This window comes from Berghia stephanieae, chromosome 2 (genome assembly GCF_034508935.2).
Source record: "Berghia stephanieae isolate SIO BIC M18660-M18661 chromosome 2, UCSD_Bste_1.3, whole genome shotgun sequence".
NCBI lineage: Eukaryota > Metazoa > Mollusca > Gastropoda > Nudibranchia > Aeolidiidae > Berghia > Berghia stephanieae.
Genome location: NC_088361.1, coordinates 53,834,061 through 53,845,203, shown reverse-complemented (window position 1 = coordinate 53,845,203; position 11,143 = coordinate 53,834,061). Strand labels below are relative to the sequence as shown.

General features: G+C 34.5%; 1 protein-coding gene across 1 annotated transcript in view; it reads left to right on the top strand.

Moving 5' to 3' along the window:
• Positions 1-9,343, top strand: part of LOC144965156 (uncharacterized) — an 18,990-nt gene extending 9,647 nt beyond the window's left edge. The window contains exons 2-3 of the mRNA XM_078900189.1: positions 1,961-2,034; positions 3,288-9,343. Coding sequence (XP_078756315.1) covers positions 2,009-2,034; positions 3,288-5,361 — 2,100 coding nt within the window. The 5' untranslated portion in view covers positions 1,961-2,008 and the 3' untranslated portion in view covers positions 5,362-9,343. The remainder of the gene's footprint in view (positions 1-1,960; positions 2,035-3,287) is intronic.
• Positions 9,344-11,143: the final 1,800 nt, after the last annotated feature.

The following is an 11,143-nucleotide window of genomic DNA, read 5'->3' as shown; positions in this document are numbered from 1 at the left end:
CAACATGGCAATGGATATAGAAACAGCCCTATATATCATTAGTGATTTTTAAAACTCACTACAGTAGAATTACTTTAAACCGAAATTTTGGGGACCTTCTAAACCATTTCGGTTTAAAGACATTTTGGTTTAAAGCAAGTTCCCGTTTTGCGATGTTTGTCAAGGGTAGTAACTATTGAAGGAATTTGCTCATTTAATCGTATCATGGGTTTCCCCTTAAATTGAGTTGTTGAATAAATGCCGTCTTCATAACCATTAAAAAAAAAAAATTTATTATTCTTTTTTTTTTTTTTTTTTTGGTGTGTTTTAAAATGTTTTTGGGGGTTTTTCGTTTTCCATTCAAAATTGTTGAAAGAGTTGAATTCGGGATGCCGTGTTTTTTACATATCTCCGTCTTGCTCAACTTTTTTTTCATAGACTTCACATAGTATTTTGATTTTAAACTCCAATGTGTAAGCACAGTGCTTTCTTTTAGACATCTTTTAGTAAAATGTAAAGCTAAAATAAGATCGAAAGTTCTTGTGCGATAATTGATAATGAATGATGTGCAGATTCTCAGAAGTGAAGTGAAATGGAAATGAAAAGGCATGTCAGTGCTAAGCTGTCTACTACACACCTCTCTTTTGTTGAAAAGTCATTAGTTTCAAAGGCCTAATTACATAGACCCCCCCCCCCCCCTTTTTTTTTTTTCTTTTTACACACACACACACACATTTAAACACTGTGGAAATGAAATGGCATGTCAATGGTAAGTTGTCTATCCCCCCCCCCCCCCCCCTTATTGTTGTGTTGAAAATCCAGTCAGTTTCAAACTGCGACCTCTTAGAGTAGACGATGGTTCCAATGCACCAACAAACGAGCTAGAACATCTTGCTTGCGTGATTCTACACCCCTCTTTCCTCATTTTTCGCCTGCCAGTCACCCGTTGTCTTCCTTTTCCAGTCTGTGCCAAGCCCAAATGCAGTGATTGAAGTGTTTGCATCCACCCCTCCCCCACCCCACCCTTCACCCTCATCTTTTACTTACGCTCTTTGTTTATTATCGGGCATTATTAATTGTGGCCACCTTCCCGAATTTTGGAAGACAAATAGAGAGAGAAAAAGGTAAGGTGCTCTCAAGTTGTTTCGGTTTAAAGAAAGTCCTGCTTATAAGTATTTCGGTTCATCGTAAGAATTAATACAAAGATAATGAAGAAATTAGTACAATTTATTACATTCTTTGCGGTTTAAGGTATTTTTCGGTTTAGCTTCTTTCGGTTTAAAGTAATTTTACTGTAAAATGACATACATTTTATTGATAACCCTGTACAGCGACATCAAAATGGCAATAATCGGCAATTTCAAATTGACAGTCAATTCAAAATTTCTGGTCCAATTAAAATGCTTGCTTTCCAACCAATGAAATCCCATAGTCGTAGCAATGAAAACACTTGACTGGCCAACAAAAGATATCCAGCCCCCTCAAGGCCAGTTGACGTGGGCATTTTCTGTGTGGCAAAGTGTGTCAATGGAAACAGTGGTAGAATTAAATATTGTTAAAATGAGACCCATGTTTTAAAACAGAATTATGTCTGGATGAATATGATTTCAGAAAGTGAGTTTAATATTAAAAAGATAAGAAATGCCAGTTCTAGTCTTTTTCCTATGTAAGAAACTGTATTTATTTTACACCATAAAGAATTGAAATAAATTCCGAATTTCATATTTATGGCTATAAACTTAATTTACTACACCCAGTTCACCCTGACACAATACTGATTTGAGATGTTGGGTTTTCGATTTGCCAATTATTCTTCGGCTGACTGTCATAGTAGTGCCTTGCCAATTTCACTCAAAGGTGTTCGAGTATTTGGAATGTGGCAGGTAATTGAGTTTCATTGATTGTGGGGGATGGAAGGTTTGAAAAAAAAATGTGTTGCTTACCTTCACCAATTCACTTTATTGCTTCTTTCTTTTTGCAGATTGAAAGAGAACATGTAAAAAAGCATTTACTTTTTTTGCAATTCCCCATGGCTAATCAGACTCAGGACACTTTGTAAGTTCCTTTACTTTCTTTTTTAATTATTCACGTCCTGTATATATATTTTTAAAAATCAAATGAAATCAAATTGTGAAACATTAAAAAAATTTTGAACATTTTATCCTGAAAAATTGTGTACATAAATTTCAATAAATGGCTTTGATTGTGCTAAAAATGTCAGATGTGTATTATTTTTAGTCTGGCAATTATAGGCTTCTAAATTTTTCCATGGTTTTTTTTTCACACCCTATAATATATATATATATATATATATATATATATATATATATATATATATATATATATATATATATATATATATATATATATATATATTATCATTTAAGTTGCTATTAATGATTCCAGGGTATACGTTATTTCAAAATCATTTGTAAGACAAAGTGTTTTTTTTTTAAATAGGAGTGAATGCGACTCACCTATATCTTACACTGTTTATATTCTGTGCATATCTGTTCTCAGTATATATCTGTCTGTTTCTGTCTGTTACTTCTATTATTGTTTTAACATATCTCTCTCTCTCTCTCTCTCTCTCTCTCTCTCTCTCTCTCTCTCTCTCTCTCTCTCTCTCTCTCTCTCTCTCTCTCTCTCTCTCTCTCTCATTCTCTATCTTTGTCACTCTATCTCTCTTTTTCTCTCTTACTCTTACGCACATACACATACCACAACCCTATGCGATCATAAATCAACCCTAAAAAAAAAATTTAACCTTTTCTTCACTTCACTGTTTAAATTCTGTGCATATCTATTCTCAGTATATATCTGTCTGTTACTTCGATTATTTAAATGTGATTATTTTTCATATTTATTTCTGTATTTTGTTTGTCCCCTGTAAAAGGTCAAGGCTCGAAACATTATTTGTCTTGTATTGTGTCAGCATATTCAAGTAACCTTCACTCTTTCTATTTTCTTTGCAATTACAGGCTTATTTAGACATCCTTAATTTTTAGTTTAACAAAGGGTGTACTGTAAATTTTACTCATTTTTGCCTTTCAATATTTTTCAAAATTTAAAGAATGACTTGAGATTTTAATTAACTAATTGGGATCATGTTTTGCATGCCATTCTGCAGAATGAATTTTTCCTAGCTGAATGATTTTCCTATCTAACAATGTGAACTTTATATCGATTCAAAACAAATGGGTTACTACGTTTTAGGCTGAAAATTTCTTCTTTTTTTTTTACATTTACACAGGGAGCAGATTTCAACATTCTTTTAAATCATTTTTTAAATTTATTATCTTTTTCAGTAAAGTTGATATCAACATTGTACCAGATGAAATTTTGGTGTACATATTTTCCAAGCTTCCTCTACGAGACTTACTGCTGTGTATTCGTCAAGTCTGTGGAAGATGGTACCGTTTATCTAAAGATGAAACTTTGTGGAGAGAAATAGACTTCAACTTTCTCAGCCTTGGCTCAGAACATAAAGACAAAGAAAGAAATTCGAAAGGTGTTGAAAACCTTCTGACAGAAGTTGAAGGTTTTGTTGAGAAAATCATATTTAGTAATGTGTCTTTCCATTCTAATGTGTATGAATTGTTTGGTTTTAGTTCTTCCAAAGAAGGAACAAACAATTTGAGTTTAGTGAAATTAAAAAGCCTTGATTTTTCCTATAGTGCTGTGGGAATTACAAGTTTGTGCAGAGCTTTAAGTATTCAGCCACAACTTCAAGAATTGATCTTAGTGCATACAAATGTTTTATACTCTGAAGTCATGGGTGAAGCAATTCATCTACCATGCTTGAAAAAGCTTGTCTTTCATGATCTGCACGCATGGGACAACTTGCTTGATCATCGACAGGAGAGCAGGAGAATGTACAACAAACGTGTCACAATTCAGGTAACCCAGCATTGTACAGACCTTGAATGGGTTGAACTATACACAATCTGGGCAGACTTGGATAATGATGTCATACAACAATTTACCAATAACTGTCCTAAGTTAAAGCGACTATTCCTTACTTGGTCAACTCATCTCACAACCTGTGCATTTGTTAATACCCTTGCCTGTTCAAACATCACACATTTAGGACTCACAGACAGACAAGAGAGAGAGCCATATCTTAACTTTGTTCTTCCTCATTTCCCCCATTTAATCTCATTAACTGTAAATGGACGTGACATACATTCTGATGATTGCATTGCCTTGAGCAATTTCTGCCCCAAACTTCAAGATCTTGTTTTTGAATTGAAATCCATGAGAGATCATGACTGTTTATTTGACTTTTATCTACATCAGCATAACTCATTATCAGGTTTGAATCTGCAACAAATAGTTGAAGGATGCAGACAACTTCGTAAACTTCATGCTCCATGCTCAAAAGTAGATGATGAGAGCATTGTTAAGCTATCTATACACTGTCCTTTCCTTGAAGATGTAAACTTTATGCACTGCCCACTTCTTTCACCTCAATCTTTAATGTCATTAGCCGAGAATTGTCCACTTATGAAATTAGCAAACTTCCAACACACATTCAACCCTGCGGGATATTTACAAGAATTCCTCAAGAAGTGCCCTCTTCTTCAAGAAATAAATTTCGATATCAGCATTACAGATGCTATTAGTTTTACCTGTTCTTCCGTTCATTCCTCTGGAAACTCAGCTTGTGCTTGCTCCCTATCACGCCTTCAGGACAATTTCTCGCACTCCAGTATAGGCGATGAGTTGCCATATATTGATATGATAAGCAGTCAGGAAAGTATGCAAAACAGCTCTACAGAAAAAGACAGTGCTCCATTGGAATTTGGATTAGAGGATTTTGGATTAGATGGATCTAATGATGTAAACTATGACCCTGTGCTTTCTTCCCATTGCCATATTCAAAAGATCTCTCTCAAAAACGCAAACTTTTCTGACAATATGTTACAGGAGATGTTTCATCTTTGCCCAGATTTAACCCATGTGGTTCTTGACGTTTGTCTTAACTTGACAAATAAGTCAGTCATAACTCTTGTCAGATGCTGTCGTAATTTAAAAGTTCTCATGTTATCTGAAAAGCAAGTGAATTCTAGTGATGTAGGTGATGCTTCTTTGATTGAAATTAGCAAATATTCAAAAAATCTTGAAATACTCTCTGTGCTATACAACAGAAATCTCACACAATTTGGAATATTTTCCATATTTAGATCTTTAGACTTATCACTAAGAAAACTGCGTTCCTTCAGTTTTTGTGTCGGGTCCCACTATGGTTGTAAAATGCCTCTCAGGCCTCCTTATGGAGTAAATTATCTAACAGAGAGAGCTCAGTTTTGTATGGGAGATGGCGTTTCTTCAGAATTTAGAATTCTTCATTTGGAATTCAAAGAGAGAAGGGCTATTTGAAAAAACAACAATTTTGTTACCATTTAATACTTATTCTTGAACAGCAATTGGGGAAAAATCTGTCTTCTACTTTTAGATAAATTTTTGACATATATTTTTATCTTAATTCTCACTAAAAAATCTTTCCTCCAAGATAACTCACATTCGTGGGAAGAAAAGTCTGGCTTGTGTGACATCCTTTTAAAGCTCTATTTCCACTCTTTTCATTGGTCCAAACCTTGAGGTTATAGGTTACACACAGCCGGAGAAATCTTAATATATGTTTAGTGAAGTCAGGAGTCGATCGTCGAGTCAGTTACGAGTGTGGGTTTGGCTGGCGTTTAACTACTTGTATTATTTTATTGCAGTACAAATTATCAGCTCTATTAAAACAATTTCACCATAAGTGATAATATAGATGAAAACTTAAACTTTCTGATAATATAAATTTTATTATAATCAATATGCCCATTAATTAACACCAGTAAGGCTAAATGGACCCACATCAGGGCACTGGATTATCAGGGTGAAAAATTGTCAACTGTCTCGAAACACGGCTTTGTCATACCTAATATATCAAGCTTCACGTGTCATGGAGCATGATCAATATTATGAAATTGTAATAAAGTTGAGCATTTTTGCAGGGCTTTTCTGGATATCTTATATAATACACTCCCTGCTTTTTATGGTTAAAACATAAATTACCTCTAATTTTGGGACTATTGATCTGCTATACTAATGGCTGTTTTGGTCTGAACCATAAGATTTTTTATACATCCTACAGTCACAGGATAGCTTAAGTGCGCTCCCAGATATATCACCCGTAGTCCTTGTTAGAGCCATAATTCCCAGGGAAGCGCTTTTTAAAAAAGGGTTTTGATTAACTTATTTCTTTTTGCAAGAGATAATTAAATTTTTTCATGTAAATCTGTCCTTCATTGGGAAGTAACCATACAATTATTTATTTTATTATATATTTGGCAAATTGTATTTTTTGTAACACTAAGCTTCTGAAACCACTGGACATATTGTCACCAAATGATATATGGTGTTTACAATTGACTTGAAGATGGTTATTATGAGATTGATTAGATATTGTGATGACTTTCCGAAAAATCAAATTCATTTTGTCAAATCCCATCGAAAACAGATGCCATCATTTTTAGCATGTGGATTGTGTTAATGTTCCTGTTAATAGTTAACGAGTATGACAATGAAGTGGGAGTTCTTGCAAGGAATCAGTACCAGTTAGCGGTTCCTCTCATTATTGTGAATACAATCAATTTCCTAAAATTCAAATAAACCATTTTACACGTTTAACATTGGAAAAGAACTCTATGATAAGTGAGCAAAATATATAAGATATTAAACGCAGAAAATATCTTTCCATGCTCAAATAAAAAGCTCCAAGGAGTTCACTTATGAAGTCAAAAAATGTATTGTCTATTAAGACAAAAGAAATTGGAGTTCAAATTTTATTCCACACTTGAATCATAAATTTTGAGTTGATCGACTAATCAACACATTAATTGAACGTGCACCGTTCATTCAATGGTCAGCTATGATTGTTGGAACATATTATGGAAGAGCCCTGTTTGTCACAGATCGCATGCAGTGCTTAGTTGGCACTTTAGGCTCGAATTGATGCTGGGATGTATGTCTTGTTTTTTTTTTTTTTTCTTCTTTACTTTGTTTGTTTTTCATAATAATCATGTTGTCGTTTCGAGACTATGATGGAAAGAAATGTTTTCAATTTTATCTAAACGTCAAATAGATCATTGAAATATTATAATGATGGCAAAGAAGTAAAGTTTACTTTCAATATGTTAAGATACCCTTAGTCATTTATGGAACAAACAACGAGTATAAAGGTTTTAAGAATGTATCATCACAAAATTAGCTTGTATAGTTAATATTAATCGCGTGATGACCCATATGACCCAGACGTTACAAAAATAGGGTGAGGATTTTATTATCCAAAATAGGCTAAAAATTGCTCCATGCTCAATTAGATAGTTAAACGTCTACTACCGTTATTCTTGGTAACTGTTGTAACAATTCTCTATCGATGTTGGTACATATTAGTGTATTAAAAAGAATATATAAATGTATTATTTTCTATGTCAAGTGATACGATTGTTGTTAAAAATACACGCACACATGCATACACACACACACACATACACACACAAAAAACAAATGCTTAGATTCATATGTGCACTTATTCATACATACAAATATGTACAATTTTAAACTAAAAATTAAAGATTCTTTTATCGATAAAATGTGATGATATTTCACTGTTCTACTTCTATCTAGACAAATCATTTTCCTTTTCCTGGGGTCAGTTTCATAGACCTGGACTTTGATAAAAGTCCGAGACTATTTCTATTGACTAGGACTAAAACTAGTTACGAGCTATTCATAGCAAAAGTCTAAGACTAAAAGAGAAACTAAATGGGTGAAATTTACACCCGCGATCTAGCAGGCGCCCCTAAATAGCGTCATCTGGGACTAATATATCAAAGGGAGCGTTAATTCGACACCCAGTACACAATCTTTTTAAAACATTGTTGTAGGGGGGAATATTTTGCTTTGGATTGAAAATACATGTACAGTTCACTCCGCTTAATCGCACATCGGTTAATCACACACTCCGCTTATACGCTACACATTCCTGAAAAACGGATTTTTTTCTATATAATCGCTCCGCTTAATCGCAGATGAATGAGATAATGTGGTAGTTGCGTATTTAAGATGAATAAACAAAACATTGGTTGGCAGGAAATTAGTATGCTCCTTTGTAAGGAAGCACAAATTAAAAGAGAATACTAGATATTTCTAAAAGCTGCGCAATTAATTAAGTGAAAAGAGGGGAAGCGGGGAGGAACTGTGTAATGCAGTTTAGAAAGTGAAATATAAAAACGTGTAGACTGTTGTTGGAAAATAAATACAACGGAATTGAAAATAAATACAAAAAAATAATAAATAAGGGATGTCGGTATAAGTATAAATTATTAGTGACAGCAGCAGAAAGTCATCTGTTGTGTTTCATTTATCCTATTTTGTTGATAAAGAGGAAACCCAAAGCGTGCATTTGATCTGGGGTTTTTTGTAATTAAATTGAAGCTTACATTCAATTTCACATTATTTATTTGTAGACACTTAATTACTTTAAGTTTAAGGGTTTCAGATCTACACTAAGTTTTCAACAGTTTTAATCTATTTATGACATCAGGTATTATTTTTGCCCCTTTGATGCTTTCAATGTGATGGTTTCGGGTGGATAATACCCAGGTTTAACTTATGGTCACACCCTCAACTCTATCTGTCCAGTATAAACATCAATACAGAAATTCCTGAGGGAGGAGCTGTCCGATTGGCTTTCTTCAGCAAATCGTGGCATTCATAATGATATTATTCACTTGATCACATTAAGGTGTTCGGATTTAGAGAAATTTAAAATAAGTTTCACCGATTAACAACATCAACTAATATAACTGCTAAAATTACTGTCGTTTTTATGCTATCGATGTGATAATTATTGCCCTTGGAAATATTTAGTTAAACGTTATGGGCAAAGGGCAATGGGAGCGATATATATTCATGTTTTCGTCCAACCTATTCATCGATCACATGGATTTTTGCTGTACCATTGGAGTTTTCTCAATGTATCTAAACACGCTGCTTTGTTTATGAACGTTGTAAACATACCCATGTGTCATGCTGAGCAAAATGACCAATTGTAACGTTGGTTATTCTTAAAATGTGAACACTTTTTACTATGTGGGTAATTTTGAGCACACTTTGCAATGTGACCAATTACCTCGAGCACATGGAAATGTAATATAGATCGTACCCATTGTATCTGTCAAGCTTCTCGCCCGAAAAAAAAACAAAGACATATTATTATGATGGAAAACTTGATACTGTTCGCGTCTGTTCGATTTACATTTGATATCAGGATTAAAGTGGTCAAGACAACCATTTTCTTTCATGTAAATTAGATCAGTGTATATTACTTAGTTTTGAATTATGGGCAAACTCTCAATTTTACCAATCAACAATCAAAACATGATCAACAGAGTACTGTACTACTCTGTACTCTAAGGTAAGTTCTCGATCTCAGGATCGGGGAGACATTCCGAAAGCTCCTACTCCTTCATCCCCAGTATTCTTTCAATTTGTATTTTCACCGTTGATCTTTTGTCAGGCGTTTTTTATTCAATTTGTCATCATATGGAAGCATTTTAAAAACTTTACAACAAACCTTGATAGATTTGTGAAAGTTTAAAATTTCCTAATTTGACTATTGTTTTGATTCTCGGCCGCCATTTTGATTTGTGAAGTATTGAAAAGTAGTGCAAAGCAGTCCGAGGGTTTTTTTTTCTATTAGGGTTAGCTCGAGATCGGAGGATTTTTTTAGAATTAGGGTTAGCCATAAGTCTTAGCAAAGGTGCTAGGGTGTTTGTTTTTCCTATTACTTTTAGGGTTAGTTAAAGGTACTAGGTTTTATTTTTTCTTGGGGTTAGTTGAAGGAATATTATTTGAATTGTTTCTCTTTGTATGAGCTTTCGGAAAGCCTCCCCGGGATCGTCTTTCAACTCTACTCACGTCTGCTACTTCAGGTTTATTTTCGCAGTTGATTTTCTTACCACAACCTGTTTTCACACACGGACAACTGTATGTTGCTGTGTCACGGGTCAGAGGCTATAGTGGCTTACACTTCATGTTGGGCCACACAGAAAAATCAACAGAGGATGTACCAAGTTACACAGACAACGTTGTTTACCAGTCTGCCCTCATTAAATGTTATTGGGAGTTAAATATCGAATGAAAATAGTTCTTTCCCCGCGAAATTGCGGGCTTTTTACTAGTAATATATATATATATATATATATATATATATATATATATATATATATATATATATATATATATATATATATATATTATATATATATATATATATATATATATATATATATATATATATATTATACAGAGAGAGGAAATGAAAGGAAATAGATTAATAGATCAAGCATCTGTGTTTGTTGTCATTTCCCCCCCAAAAGTTGCCACATTAATTGTCCATCTCTTATAGTTCCAGGTTCACTCTTCACTGGAGTCCATGTCCAGTGGTTAAGCGTTTACGTACTTACTAGTGCTTTCCACCTCTCATAGTCCCATGTTCACTCCCCACTGCTGTCCACCTCCCGTAGTCCCGAGTGCACCCCCCACTGGTGACAATAATATCCGTTGGTTCCTCGTTCACTCCCCACTGGTGTCCACCTCTCATAGCCCCGGATTCACTCCCCATTGGTGTCCAAATCTTGTGGCCCACTCCACGGTAGTGTCCATCTCTCATTGTCCCGGGTCCACTCTCCACTGGTATCCGGTGGTCCCGTGTTCATTCCCCAGTGACTGGGTGGGGTTCCTACCTCCCATAGTGGACTTATTGTGTCTTCTATTCCCCTATATCTGTTTTCCAACTTGCATTCTGTCTTTATCTTGGAATGAGATTACTTGGTTTTGTTCCGGTCCTGGCTGGGAGGGAAACAGTCAAATGCATAGTTATTGTTTTGGGAGATGATATTGTTTTCCTTGTAAATCATCTCTCTGTTATGTATTATTTATTTGTTATAATTTATAATGTGAACATTTGAGTGTATTCCTCTTAGTGGGGGCCGTGCTTGTGTCCAGATGAGACTTATTGGTGATCTCAAACTAAGTACATTGATGGTATGCTCTTGGAATCTACATCTGATCCCTATTTGTTTCCAGTTCCCCTTTGTCTTACTTT